Genomic DNA, 16,030 nt, shown 5'->3' on the forward strand with positions numbered 1-16,030 from the left:
CTGCTCAAGTGTCTGAAAAAAGAAGACTATTTTATTTCTGAAGGTACAAATGGATCTCTATAACCATGTTAGATGCTATTCCCTTTGATAGCATTCTGTGCACTGCTCCATAATTAATCACTTATCACATTGTACTACACATACCTGAATGCTGGAACTGCCTAATGCTGAGAGATTATTATATTTTAATGATTATTTTGTACTGTTATAGAGCCATCATTAAAATTTAAATTAAATAAAATTACAAATAAATTATATTTAAATATAGAGAATGAATACTCAAAAGGCATCACTTCCTAATTATTTTACATTATTTATTTATTTTTATGTTTTTTACTACTATATGTACTTTTGAGGTTATATCTGAGTGACGGAAAGGGTTTGCTACTCATCTCTTTTCAACTCTGCATTGGGTGATCTCAGATTGCTACTTTGAAATTGGCCACAGATACATGGTATTTAAACCATGCATATCAGCAAAAGTTACAAACAAATCAGATGTTTTTTTCCCTGTTTAAGAACTGTTGTGAAACATTTACCAGCACACCACTGCTTTCTTTCCTTCCCTGCTCTACCCTAATCCCCTTACAGAGCTATCAGTCTTATGTTCAAGTAGCCAAAGCTGCTGGGAAAAGTCATTTGACAAGGTAGACGGGTTGAATTATAAATTCATAATCACAAATTTCAAATAGGCTTTTATCACTACTATCACTTTTATGACATTTCTCTGTTCAACTAATTTCCCCAAGTCCCACAACTATGTCAAATCTCCTATATTCTTAAAGTTCCTACTTTTCTTCTTACACCTCAGCTACATTCCTCTTTATTATCAAAAATGACTTCATCTTTTTCTTAGGGGAAACAGAAGCTTCTCTAAGCAGAATTCCCTCAGTATCTTGCTGCTGCTGCTGCTGCTGCTGCTGCTAAGTCACTTCAGTCGTGTCCGACTCTGTGCGACCCCATAGACGTCAGCCCACCAGGCTCCACTGTCCCTGGGGTTCTCCAGGCAAGAACACTGGAGTGGGTTCCCTTTTCCTTCTCCATCAGTATCTTGCTAGTAAACCTTATACATGTGCACTCATTCTTTCTTCCTTCCCACCTATTACAATAAATAAGGTATAAATCTGTTAAAGTTATTTCTTTGATGTGTACTTACCTCTACCCTCTGGGGAATTTTACTCTATTTATTACTTATCTTCTATCCACAAGTTTTAAAACATTAATGTTCTTCCCATCTTAAATATAAAATCTCCTTATCCCTCATCTCTCTCCAGCCAGACTATCTGGCTTCTTTTTAAAGAGTTCATATAGCCAATTTCATTTCCTCACCTTCCAATTACTCCTTAACTCACTCCAATCTGGCTTCTGTTCCACCATTCTCTAGAAACCACTCCTGCTAAGATCAAGGAATGTTGCTAAAACCAAACTCCTTGTTCATTTTACTTGTCATTTTTCAGAAGCATCCAACAGTGTTAACCTGATACTTTCTTCCTGATACTTTTAACCTGATACTCTCCCTGATACTTTCTTCCCGATACTTTTAACCTGATACTCTCCCTGATACTTTCTTCCCTTAGCTTTCCTGATTTCCATCCCATTCCTTTGGCTACTTTGCCAGTCTTTTTTACAGGCTCAATCCCCTTTGCCGGGCTAAGTTGCTTCAGTCCTGTCCGACTCTGTGTGACTCTATGGACAGCAGCCCACCAGGCTCCTCTGTCCACAGGATTCTCTAGGCAAGAATACTGGAGTGGGTTGCCATTTCCTTCTCCTCAATCCCCTTTAGCTGGTGATAATTGTTAGAATTCTTCAAGACTTAATTACGGGCCCTCTTCTTTTATCATCTATACTTTCTTTCACTCTAGATAGTCTATATACAAACGACTCTGATATCTCCAGCTTTAGCCCAGACCTCTAAGCTTCAGACATTATCCCCCATAGTCAAGTCAATTTACCCATATAATGTGGATGTCTCAAAAGTGCCTCAAACAATGTAGCAAACTAAATTCATAAGTTCCCATGACGTCCTCCCCCAAAAGATTCTCCTAAAGCATTCCCTATCTGAGTACACTGCACTAAAGATCCTCTATTCCCACAAGCCCCAGAAACTCATGAATCATTCTTTACATGACTTCCCCACCAACCCTCATTATTCAATCTGTCACCATCTTCCCTTGATTTTCCCTTCTAAATATTTCTCTAATTCGCCCATTTTTCTTATTATTAACCCATTCAACTGCAATTCCTAGAGGAACTACTGCAATGATCTTACTCTCTAGGTGACCCACATTTCCATTTTCTCTTTCAGCCCTCTAGTTTTCTACACTGTTGTCATAGGAATCTTCTAAACACACAAATCTTTTTACCCGGGCTTTAATACTCTTACATAGGGCTTTGCTGGTGGCTCAGTGGTAAAGAATCCAGCTGCCAATGTAGGAGATATGGGTTTGATCCCTGGGTTGGCGAGATAACCTGGAGAAGGAAAGGGCAACCCACTCCAATATTCTTGGAGCCTGGCGGGTTGCAATCCACAAATTTGCAAAGAGTTGGACACAACTTAGCAAATGAGCACAAACGCAATACTCTTACACAGTTTCCTAGTGTTCTTAACCTTATCAACATGCCTCTAGGTTCTATATGGTCCAGCCCCTGCCTCATTACCTACTAACTCTTTGAGCTCTAATCATACTGACTCTTCATTCTTTCCATGTTTCTTTCTGCTGCAAAGCCTCTTCCATGAGCCTCTACTCTCCATCACTTACCTCTCTCCACCCATTAAATTCTACTCATTTTTCAGATATCAGAAGTCACATTCCTTTCCTTTTCAGGGCAATTATATATTTGTAAAAGACTCTTGATGAAAGTGAAAGAGGAGAGTGAAAAAGCTGGCTTAAAACTCAACATTCAAAAAACTAAGATCATGGCATCCGGTCCCATCACTTCATGGCAAATATATGTGGAATCAACGGAAAACACTGACAGACTTTATTTTTTTGGGCTCCAAAATCACTGTAGATGGTGACTACAGCCATGAAATTACAAGATGCTTGCTCCTTGAAAAAAAAACTATGACAAACCTATATAGTGTGTTAAAAAGCAGAGACAGGAGAAGGAAATGGCAACCCACTCCAGTATTCTTGCCTGGAAAAATCCATGGACAGAGGAGTCTGGCGGGCTGAAGTCCATGGGATTACATGACTGATCGTGTGTGCACGAAAAAAAAAAAAAAAGAAAAAAAAAGCAGAGACATTACTTGGCTGACAAAGGTCCGTATAGTCAAAGCTATGGTTTTTCTCGTAGTCATGCATGGATTGAGAGCAGGACCATAAAGAAGGTTGAGTGCTGAAGAACTGGTGCTTTTGAATTATGGTGTTGGAAAGGACTCTTGGGAATCCCCTGGACTGCAAGGAGATCAAACCAGTCAATCTTAAAGGAAATCAGTCCTGAATATTTACTGGAGGGACTGACGCTGAGGCTGAAGCTCCAATACTCTGACCACCTGATGTGAAGAGCCGACTCACTGAAAAAGACCCTGATGCTGGAGAAGATTGAAGGCAGGAGGAGAAGGGGACAACAGAGGATGAGATGGTTGAATGGAATCACCGATTCAATGAGCATGAATTTGAGCAAGCTCTAGGAGATGGTGAAGGACAGGGAAGACTGGCGTGCTACAGTTCATGGGGTCGCAAAGAGTTGGACATGACTGAGCAACTGAGCAAAATATATAAAATTTAATAAAAGTCTGGATAGAATATAGGAGAGCCTCAGTAAGTTTAGAAAAAACCTGAAAGGTTTAAAAATACAATCAGAATACAAATACTTCCTACTTTACCTTCTTCTGTCAAAAACTTTAGCTAAACCAAGAGCCCTACTAAACCTGGATTATAATTTACATAAACACCAGTGCTACTTGATTTTAAAAGGCTTTGAAAGCTTATCTGGAAATCAAAAGAGGAGTTTAAGATAACAAAATTCAGAAAGTTTTTCCACTTTGATTCCTGGAATAAAGGACAGACAAACATTCTTTGCTATACTACAAGAATGTATGGTTTCTTGAATATGATGAATCTACTCTGGTGTCATCTGCGATGGGAACTAGCTAGATTTTGTTAGAAACACTAAAAATTTTTCAAAAGTCACAAAGTTATTAACTCCTGAAGCATGAAAACATTCTTCTTGACGCTTTTGTTATACTGAAACTTTAAGTGTTAGTCGCTCAGTCACATCCAACTCTTGCGACCCCATGGACTGTAGCCCACCAGGCTCCTCTGTCCATGGAATTCTCCAGGCAAGAATACTGGAGTGGGAAGCCATTCCCTTGTCCAGGGGATCTTTCTCATGACCTGGATTGAACCCAGGTCTCCTGCATTGCAGACATATTCTTTACCATCTGAGTCACCAGACAGGCCCTAAACCTTCAAGGTAGCCTAAAATGCAGGCTCTAAAAGCGTCTGAACTTAAGTTTTGTCTTACATACTATTTTTGTACCATAACATGAAATCTGCATCTTATTACAATTGGAATAGACCACTGTAAACTCTCATATCTGCTTAGCTGTGTAGGAGTCTAGTGATATGAGGTATATACCTCTGTTACTATGTAAGTGGCCTTGGCCCTGGTCTAGTGTTCGCAAACTCAGCAGGGTCTCCTTTAAACACTTTCCATTCTCTAGCTCTCTTCCTTTTGCAGACCTAGGATTTCAAGGAGCAGATGAAGAATGAAACAGAAAAATCTTATCCATTTCCTTTACTTTCTGTATTCCAACACCAAAACCACAATGCCTAATTAGGATCTGGCATAACAAAGGCTAAGTACCTAATACATACACATGCACAAGGAGATGCAAAAACACATAGATATGGGTACACATGTAGACACAAAGGCTTGTTCTCACAGACAAAGATGCACCTAATACACAGGTACAGACACACAGAGATGGATTTTACATGGACTTTTTTAAGTCTGGCAAAGAATATGTATTATTTTATGTATTATACTAGTCAGAGAAGCATTCTCTACTGGATATTTCTAGGAACAAAGTAGCTTATTTCATTCGGTAAAGAACAAATTATTCACCTGTTCTTCCATCAATCCCGAAAACTTTAACAAAAAGTAGAGTTCCTTGATTATTTTTCAGAAATAAGCAATAAGTGAAAATTTGGAAAACATAAGTGAATTAAATTACATTAAGAAGGCTAAACAGTGATAATTATTTACCTAATATTAAAAGGTCATGGTACCAAAGACAAATGAAAAAATAGATAAATTAGGTTATTTCAAAATTTAAATTCTTGTGCTGCAAATAATGCTTTCAAGAAAGTGAAAAAAATCCACAGAATAAAAAAAATATTTGCAAATCATATATATGAGAACCTACATCAGGAGACTTGTATTCATGATATATAAAGAACCTTTATAACTCAATAATTAATACTGAATTGTACAATTAAAACAAGTAAACTTTATGTTATGTGAATTATATCTCAATAAAGCTGTTTTAAAATATCATGGAATTTTATAATGAATGTTTAGTATCTATACAGTTTTAAAAGTAAATGAAAAATGAAGCAGAATTTTGCAGATGCATTTATATTCTGGTAAAGATAATCAAAGAAATATAATTACTACACATTCACTTTTTGTAGGACACTAGATTAAATAAGCAGGAAAAAGAATAAATAGATGATGTGATTCCTGACCTCAAAGAAACCACAATCTATACTGTGCCAAGACTTTGGACAATATCATGTCTCCATCGCAGAAGTGTTCCACCAGAGCTTAAGCCTGGTTAAGAGTTGGCTTCATTTAAAAATTCATTTTCAATGGCTCAAAGCTTCTCTGTTTTTCAACTATGCCCCTTTCAATTCCTTCAGTTTCTACTGATAACATCTAAGACACTCACTATGTTCTACTATGGTCTTGCTACAGCAGGTATTCAACAAATAGTTGTTAAACGAATGAGTGAACAAACAAATGAATGAGTAAGTTATTACCCTAAGAGGTGTTGGTCTGGATTTTAATAAAGATGAAGGCCTTACTGGAAAATAGAAACATTTTTATTTTTTCTTCAGATGCTGGAATCTTTAAGATACCTCAGTGAGTTCCTGAAATCATTCCGTATGGCCTACACCCTTAGGTTAAGGACTAATAGACATTTGAAAAAAAAACAAGAATACCAAAAACCAAAGAGGGAAACATAGAAACTGATAACCTGCAAACTGGGTATTTAACATGAGGGCAGTCAGAAAAAGAGGGACAAAAGCCAGTTACTGAGAGAAGGATTTCTAGGAATAAAGAAAATTTTAACCAGATTCATGACATCCTCAAACTTATAATCTGGTAGTTATATATAATATGTAAAACAAATGTTTAATCTTCAAACTTCAAAAAAACAAAAAATTATCCTTACAATGGTCATATATAGCTTCAAAAGGAGTAGAAGTCTTGTAGCCATTAAAGCTGGGCTATAGGAGTAGCATTTCAAAATGACTGTCAGAATTCAAGATGCAGAAGAATAATTTGGAGTCTGTGGATCACATGTATAAGAATCTGCTGGATGTGTTATAAGACGAATAAGGCCTAAAGATCTGATTATAACTGATAACACGGTATTATATAACAGAAACTTGCTAAAGGAGTAGAATGTATGTTCTCACAATAAATACTTATGTGAGGTGATAGATAAGAACTGTTTTACAATATATAGGTAGATGTACACTTTAAATATCTTATAATTTTATATGTCAAGTGTACAAAAATAAACTCAAAATGGATTTTGAATTTAAAAGTCTAAATGTAAGACTGGATATTATAAAATTCCTCAAGGAAAATATGGGCAGAACACAACCTGACATAAATCATAACAGTATATTTTTGGGGGGATTCATCTCTTAAAGTGAAGAAAATAAAAGAAAAAAAAAAAAAGAAAAATAAATAAAGGGGATCTAATTAAACTTAAAAGTTTTTGCATAGCAAAGGAAACCATCAACAAAATGAAAAGACAACCTACTGAATGGGATAAAATATTTGCAAATGAAATGAACGATCAGGATTCAGTTCAGTTCACTCAGTTATGTCTGACTCTTTGCGACCCCATAGCCTGCAGCACGCCAGGCTTCCCTGTCCATCACCAACTCCTGGAGCTTGCTCAAGCTCATGTCCATCGAGTTGGTGATGCCATCCAACCATTTCATCCTCTGTTGTCCCGTTCTCCTCTTGCCTTCAATCTTTCCCAGCATCAGGGTCTTTTCCAATGAGTCAGTTCTCAACTCATATAACTCAACATCAAAAAACCAAACAATCCAATTAAGAACTGGGCATAAGAACTGAATAGACATTTTCCCAAAGAGGAAATGCAGATGGCCATCAGGCACATGAAAAGATGCTCAATATTGCTAATCATCAGGGAAATGCAAATTAAAACTACAATGAGATGTCACTTTGCACCCACCAGAATGGCTATTAGAAAAAAAAAAAAATCACACAAATATCAAATGTTGGTGAGGGAGGAATGTAGACTGGTACACCATTGTGAAAAATAGTATGGAGGCTTCTCAAAAAATTAAAATTAAAACTAACATACGACACAGCAATTCTACTCTTGGGTATAAATGCAAAAGAAACAAAAATACTGATTTGAAAAGATACAAGCACCCCAATGTTCACAGCAGTACTGTTTACAATTGCCAAGGTATAGAAGCAACCTAAGTGTCCATTAACAAATTAATGGATTAGCAAGATGTGGTATATACACACATACACACACAATGGAATACAACTCAGCCATAAAAAAGAACAAAATTTTGCTATTTGCAGCAAAATGGACGGACTAGCAGTGAATTATGTTAAATGAAGTATGCCAGACAGAGAAAGATAAGTAGTGTACAATATCACTTATATGTGGAATCTAAAAAATATAATAAACTAGTAAACATTACAAAAAAGAAATAGACTCACAGATATAGAGAATGAACTAGTGGTTTCTGGTGGGGTGAGGGAAAGGAGGAGGAATTCTACACAGGTAGAAGGGAAAAAGGATTGTTATCATAACATATAAAATCATTTGTTTGAAACTTTTGAAAATCCTAAAGTACTATGGAATTTTAAATTTTCTTCATGTAATTTTAAAAAAACACCAAAAAATAAATACAGGCAAACCGGAAAAAAACAAATAAGTTATACAAAAACTATAACTAGTCATACTTATATATATGGATTTGCATAAGAAAATTACCTGATAGAGCTATAGATGTCCAGTGGGGTTTGATTCTTTTCTTTGGCTATTCTCATCATATCTAACACTGCCATCCCAAGACATTCTTCCTGTGTTTCATGAGTCACAGGTACTTTTATCCATCCATGTAAAAAATCATGCCGCCACTAAAGTAAAAACAAAATATAGAAGAAAATATTTCTTAAGTTTCACTATCACATTTTAATCTATTATTGTATTTTACTGTATTTTAATCTATAACATAATTTTCAGAACATATACATTTAACAAGGTTAACTCCTTCCTTGATTTTGAAACACTCTGCCATAGTTTTAGTATAAGTTCTTTTGCAAATGGAAAGTGATTTAAATTAGGTTCCCAATTATCAGCCTATTTCACTGATTATATCTTCAAATTGTATCTTCAACATCAAAATTACCTAAATTAAAATAGGTATTAATCAATTAAATATGTACTGAGTTCCAAATATGCTCAAAGCATTGTACTAAGGACTGTTTTAATTACAAAGAAATATAAGATGTAGCCCCTCAGCCTCCAAGGAGACTAAAATGTAGCCAGGAAGTGAAACAAGTGAAAAAAAAAAAATTATAATGCCAGACACTGTATAGTAAGTACCACACAACAGATGATTTAGGAACTTAAAAGAAGTTGAGATTATATCCAGTAGGAGTAATTAGGAAAGGTTTCACAGAAAAATTGAAATTTAATGTATTCTTTGAATATGAAGAAATTTTTAAAAGATATTTATTTATGTATTTATTTATTTGGCTGCACTGGGTCTCTGTTGTGTCACACAGGATCTGTGGCTCAGCTGCTGCAGAGCACGTGGGATCTTAGTTTCCTGACCAGGGATTGAACCCATGTCTCCTGCACCACACAAGGTGGACTCTTAACCACTGGATCACTAGAGAATTCCCTGAAGAAATTTTTGATTAACACAAAACAGGATGCAAAAATAGAAGAAATGGCACAAAAAGAAAGCACAAGGTATGTTCAGAGATGCAAAGTAGTTTGGTTGGAGCAGATAATTCATGTAAAGTGAACAGAGTGAATTAAGACTTGGAAAAGCAAGTTGGGCTCAAACTGCAGGTACTCTTCAACAACTGGATCCCAGAAGCAATAGAGAACCATTTTCTTAAATGTATCCATTTCATAAACTATCTTTTCTTAAAGCATCATGCCTGTTTCACTGGTAGAAGTAGCAATGATACAAGGACTTTAAGAAAATGAAGTGTATTCAAGGAGACTCTTGAAGATGCTGCAGTAATGATTCAAATATGAGAGAGTAAGGCTCTGCTATATAGAAGAAAAGACACTGAGTCTGAAAAACCCACTAACTTTATAATTATATGTAAAAGAATGAAGAAAATGGAAAAACAGAAATTCTAAGATTTTGATCTAGACAATTTAGGGATACAGATAAAATCAGACTAAATATGTAATGGGAGAAAGGGTAAAAGCACCAATATTCTAAAAATAACAATTTGCTTTATAAGAAAGGTAAAAGCCGTAATAATGGCTGAAATACCAACCAAGGTTTAAACTAAGAGAAAAGATCATCCATATTTTATACACATTATCTCCCTTCTTCCATATGATAACATCTCATGAAATAAGTTTTACATAAATTAAAAAAATAATTTTATTAAAAAATTAATATGCACTTAAAAGTATATTTGTTAGCTAACTTTCTATTAACAAATCAGAAAACATTTTTGTATAAGAAAAGAAATATATGACTTAAAAGGCACAAACCATGAAACAACCAGTGAGTGCACACACACACACCCCCACCCAAAACAAAGGCCGCAATATGGTCAGGCAGGCAAAACTGACTCACAGAAGGATATTTCTTTTTGCTCAATTTCAAATACTAATTTCACTCCACTTCTGAAAATAGGCAAGTAAGTTATTCTTAAGTAAAAAAAGCCACAGATAACCAAAGGCTAGGAAGACTATTTTTAATAGCTTGCTTCCATTTCATATACTATATGGGACCAGAGTATAATAAATTCTGTTTATGAGAATATCCTGTTGAACTCATGCCCAAAAGGCAATAAACATATGAAAAAATTAGTGCAGTGCTAACAACATAATCAACCAAATACCATTAGAAAAAAGTTACAAATGAAAGAGTCCCAAATGTCAAAGCATATAATTTTAAACTAGCCTTCTTAACCATCAATAAAAACTGATTCATTTGATTGACTCATTTAATTAAAACTGTAGAAAAGTAGTTTCTCATCTAGGCAGCTGACATTTGAACCAAGAAATTTTATCTACATTCAGCCGGGGGGCGGGGGGGAACAGCTATAGTAAAAAATTTGCTATATTTAGTCTAAAACATGCATAAACTCTAACCTGATATCAATACAATCTAAGAATCAGTTAACTATTACCTTATTTATTTTCTGGGCATGGATTTAGAGAAGTAGAAACACTAAGTAACAGAAAATTGCATGTAGTAGTGTCCAGACACAATTTAGGACTCTATTGTGAAATTATCTTGCCATCCTAGATAAGAAAATCCCTTCTAGAAAGGTAAAATTGGAAATCACCCACCATTTTTCTAGATCAAAAGTATGAGATGTCATAATACTAATATTAGGGTAAAGGAGCTCAATGAATAGTTTAGGAAAACCTGCCCTATCAATGTGACTTAACTAGCATGCCACCAAATAAACCATATATGTGTAACAGATGAAATAATACAATTATAAAAGCAGCAGAAAGTCATAACTTCATGGTACCCCTATTCTCAGAAACCTGTTTCTCTCTTTCCTTAATGACTACTGAAACAAAGGAAGCTATATAAAAGTTGATTGATATTCAAATGGTTTTGACAAGAGTGCCAAGACCATTCAACAGAAAAAGAATAGTCTTTTTAACAAGTGGTGCTAAAAAAAACTGGATATCCACATGCAAAACAATAAAGATGGACTCCTACCTTACACCATATAAAAATTACCTCAAAACATAAGACTGTCCTTACATGCAGGTGACATGGCACTACATATAGAAAACTCTGAAGACTCCACACAAAAACTACTGGAACTGATAAAAGAATTCAGCAAGGCAGTAGGATACAAGATTAACATACAATTTTTTGGTTGCATTTTTACACTAACAATGATACATCAAAGAGAATGTTAAAAACAAAATTGCTTTTCAAACAGAATTTTATTTTATTCAAAAAAATAAAATACTTCGGAATAAATCTGACCAAGGAGGTAAAAGCATTATATGCTGAAAACTATAAAACATTAATAAAGAAAATTAAAGATTATTCAAAGACAGAAAGATATCCTATGTACTTAGATTGGAAGAATTAATGTTGTTAAAATGGTCATACTACCCAAAGAAATCTACAGATTTATTTAGCACAATCCTTTCAAATCACCCATGACATTTTTCACAAACTAAAAGGAATCATGCTAATTCTTTGGGCCATGCCATGAAACTTTCAGGATCTTAGTTTCCCAACTGGGGATTAATCCCAGGACCTGGCAGTGAAAGCACCAAGTTCTAACCACTGGACTACCAAGGAATTCCCAGATAATATTCAAATTTATATGAAACCATAAAAGACCCAGAATTACCAAAGTAATTCTAAGGAAAAAGAACAAAGCAAGAGGCATAACCCTCCCAGACTTCAGACATTACTACAAAGCTACACTAATAAAAATGGCATGGTCCTGGTACAAAAACAGACATACGAGTCAATGGAACAGAATGGAGAGCCCAGAAATAAACCTACACACCTATGGGCAACTGATCTTCAACAAAGGAGACAACAACATACATTGGGAAAAAGTGTCCTCAGCCAAGTAGTATTGGGAAAGTTGAATAGCCACATGTAAACCAATATTAGAACATACGCTCACACCATACACAAAAATAAACCCAAAATGGTTTAACAACTTCAATGTAAGACATGACACCATAAAACTCCTAAAAGAAAACATAAGCAAAACATTCTGACATAAATCCTACCTATGGTCAGTCTGTCAAGGCAATAGAAGTAAAAAAGTAAAAATAAATTAATGGGACCTAATCAAACTTACAAGCTTTTACATAGTAAAGGAAACTGTAAACAAAACAAAAAGACAACCTATATAACAGGAGAAAGTACCTGCAAATGATGCAACAGGCTTAATTTCCAAAATACACACATGGCTGACACAATTCAGTAACAAAACAACAAATAACCCTACTGAAATATGGGCAGAAGAGCTAGACATTTCCCACAGAAGACATACAGATGGGCAATAAGCACATGAAAAGAAGCTCCACATCATTAATTGTTGGGCTTCCCTGGTGGCTCAGATGGTAAAGAATCCGCCTGCAATGCAGGAGACTCAGGTTTGATCCCTTGGTCGGGAAAACTTCCTGGAGAAGGGAATGGCTACCCACTCCAGTATTCTCACCTGGAAAACTCCATGGACAGAGGAACAACACAAAACAAAAATACACTGAGATCTCACTTCACATTGGTGAGAATGGCTATTGTTAAAAAGTAACAACAAATAACAAATGCTACAAATAACAAAGGCTAGAGAGTATGGAGAAAAGGGAACCCTCCTACACTGTTGAAGGGAATGTAAGTTGGTATAACTACTACTGAAAACAGTATGGAGGTTCCTCAAAAAAACTAAAAAGAACAGCATGTATACTATCTATGGTGAAACAGATCACCAGCCCAGGTGGGATGCATGAGACAAGTGCTCCGGCCTGGTGCACTGGGAAGACCCAGAGGAATCGGGTGGAGAGGGAGGTGGGAGGGGGGATCGGGATTGGGAATACATGTAAATCCATGGCTGATTCATATCAATGTATGACAAAACCCACTGAAAAAAAAAAAAATAAATAAAAATAAAAAAATAAAAAAAATAAAAATAAAAAAAAAACTAAAAATAGAGTTACCATATGACTCAGCAATCTCACCCCTGGGCATATATCTGGAAAAAACTGTAATTCAGAAAGATAAATGTACCCCAATGTTCACAGCAACCTATTTACAAGAGTCAAGACATACAGACAACCTAAATCTCCCCTGACAGATGAATGGATAAAGAAGATATGGTACATATATAAAATGGAATGCTACTCAGCCATAAAAAGGACTGAAACAATGCCATTTGCAGCAACATGAATAGATCTAGAGATTATCACAGAAGTAAAGTAAGTCAGAAAGAGAAAGACAAATACTACGTGATATCCCTTATGTGTGGAATCTAAAATATGAACTTATCTATGAAACAGAAACAGACTCACAGGCATGCAGATTCCAAGGGGTAGGGGGACAGACTGGGAATTTCAGGTTAGCAGATGTAAACTAGAGAATGGATAAATAACAAGGTCCTACTGTATAGCACAGGGAACTATATTCAATATCCTATGAAAATCTATAACTGAAAAGAATATAAAAAGTGTGCGTGCTAGGTCTCTTCAGTCGTGTCCGACTCTTTGTGACCCTATGGAGTAGCCCAGAGGTTCCCCCATCCATGGGATTCTCCAGGCAAGAATACTGGAGTGGGTTGCTGTGCCCTCCTCCTGGGGATCTTCCTAACCCAGGAGTCAAACCTGCATCTCTTGTGTCTCCTATGTGGTAAAGCAGGTGGGATCTTTACCACTAGCACCACCTGGGAAGCTACGGAAGAGCGTATATATGGATGTATGAATCACTTTGCTGCACAGCAGAAATTAGCACAACACTGTCAATCAACTATAATTCAATCAAAAAAAACCTGAAAAGAGATCAAAGATCTAAATATAAGAGCTAAAACCATAAAATATTTATAAAAAATAAAGAGGGAAAGCTTCACAATGATGGATTTGGCAATGATTTCTTGCATTTGACACTAAAAGCATAGATAACAGAAGGAAAAAATAGATAAATTGCACTACATCAAAATTTAAAATGTTTGTGCATCACAGGACATAATCAACAGTGAAAAGTCACCTCAAGGAACAGGGGAAAATAACTGCAAATCATATATCTGATAAGGGGTTAGTAGCCAGAACCAGACAACAACAAAAGAAAAAAAAAAACCTAAATAACCTAATTAAAGAAATGAGCAAAGGACCTGAACAGAAACTTCCCCAAAGAAAATATACAAGAGGCCAATAAGCCTATAAAAATGCTCTAAATAATTAATTAAAGAAATGCAAATCAAAATCACAACACGATACCACTTTACACCTATCAGAATGGCCATTATCAAAAACTGTTGCTGAGGAACACTTGTGTGCCACTGGCAATAATGTAAAATGGTGAAGCTGCTATGGAAAACAGTACAGTAGTTCCTAAAAACATTAAAAATAGAATTACCATATGATCTAGTAGTCTCACTTCTGGATATATACCTAAAAGAATTAAAAGTAAGGTCTCAGAGATATCTGTACACTCATGTTCATTACAGTATTACTCATAAGTACCAAAAGGTAGAAGCAAAGCAACTATCCAAGAAGAGACATGAGTGAACAAAATGTGGTATATACAACAGAATATCACTCAGCTTTAAAAAGGAAGGAAATTCTGACACATTCCACAACACAGATGAGTCTTGAAGACATTACAATAAGAGAAATGAGCCTGTCTCAAAAAAGTAAATGCTGTATAGTTCCACTTAATTGAGCTATCCTGGAATAAGCAAATGAATAAAGACAGAGAGTAGAAAGGTGGCTGCCAAAGGTCAGGAGGAGAGGGAAACAAACAGTTACTTTTTAATGGGTATAAAGTTTCAATTTGGGAAGATGAAAACTGTTCTGGAGATGGATGGTGGTAAAGGCTGAACAACAATATGAATTCCCTGAATTGATGCCAATGCTTTGATCACTAAAAAGTGGTTAAAATAATAAACTTTATTAAGTATATTATATCCCTTCACACATAAAAATGTCAGTTGCTCTATACAGCAAAAAAGAAATATTCTTTAATCTGTTGCTCATAAACTGAACTATATCTACTACACATCTTAGAAATGTAAGCTATGAGGATTTGTGAGATTACTTCCCATGATATTAGCAAATCTGATTTAGAACTTGACTGTATACCTTGGGAATATCAAGAGCATATCTTTACATAAAAGCACTAATTTCTTTCTTTACTAACTACTCCTCATTCTTGTAGCACACAGACTCAAAAGTAATTTAATGACAAAACATTTCAATTACTGTTTAAATCAAGGTTATAAACAAGAAACCATTTTAAAATGTTCCAAAATACCACAAAAGTCAAACAGTATTAATAAACAAGTAACTGGAACACAGTTTCCAGGCTAAATATCAACAACCAGCTCCCCTCCTTTGAGGGGCTACACATACTACTGTACTGATGGTTCACTTTCTATGCAGTTACTTACTTTCTTTACATTTCGCTACCCACTAACAGAAGTCTGCAATTGTTTAGGAATTTCTTAAAAACCTCTCTAAAGAAATTTCACTGTCCTATATTCTAGCCACTTAGGTCTACATGAATCATGCTGTAAAACTCAGTCTAAACTTTGTGAAATTCTTAAAATGATTTAAAGCACTAAAATAAAAGGAAAATTCAAAAGGGCCAATTCTAGGAATCTTTATAAATTAGAGTCTATTATCCATAAGCCATGGGCTTCCTAGGTGGCATCAGTGGTAAAGAATCTGCTTGCCAATGCAGGAGACACGAGACGCCGGTTCAATCCCTGGGTCGGGAAGATCCCCTGGAGCAGGAAATGGCAGCCCCCTCCAATATTCTTGCTTAGGAAACTCCATTGACAGCGGAGCCTGGCAGGCTAGAGTCCATGGGGTGGCAAAGAGTCA

At 35.6% G+C, this 16,030-nt stretch overlaps 1 protein-coding gene across 6 annotated transcripts in view; it reads right to left on the reverse strand.

The window, feature by feature from the left end:
• JAK2 (Janus kinase 2) overlaps positions 1-16,030 on the reverse strand; it is a 115,591-nt gene that overhangs the window by 41,571 nt on the left and 57,990 nt on the right. For all 6 annotated transcript variants that reach the window (XM_043890759.1, XM_043890763.1, XM_043890761.1 and 3 more), the window contains one exon: positions 8,231-8,376. In XM_043890759.1, coding sequence (XP_043746694.1) covers positions 8,231-8,376 — 146 coding nt within the window. The remainder of the gene's footprint in view (positions 1-8,230; positions 8,377-16,030) is intronic.

The sequence above is a fragment of the Cervus elaphus genome, chromosome 29, assembly GCF_910594005.1.
Source record: "Cervus elaphus chromosome 29, mCerEla1.1, whole genome shotgun sequence".
Lineage (NCBI taxonomy): Eukaryota > Metazoa > Chordata > Mammalia > Artiodactyla > Cervidae > Cervus > Cervus elaphus.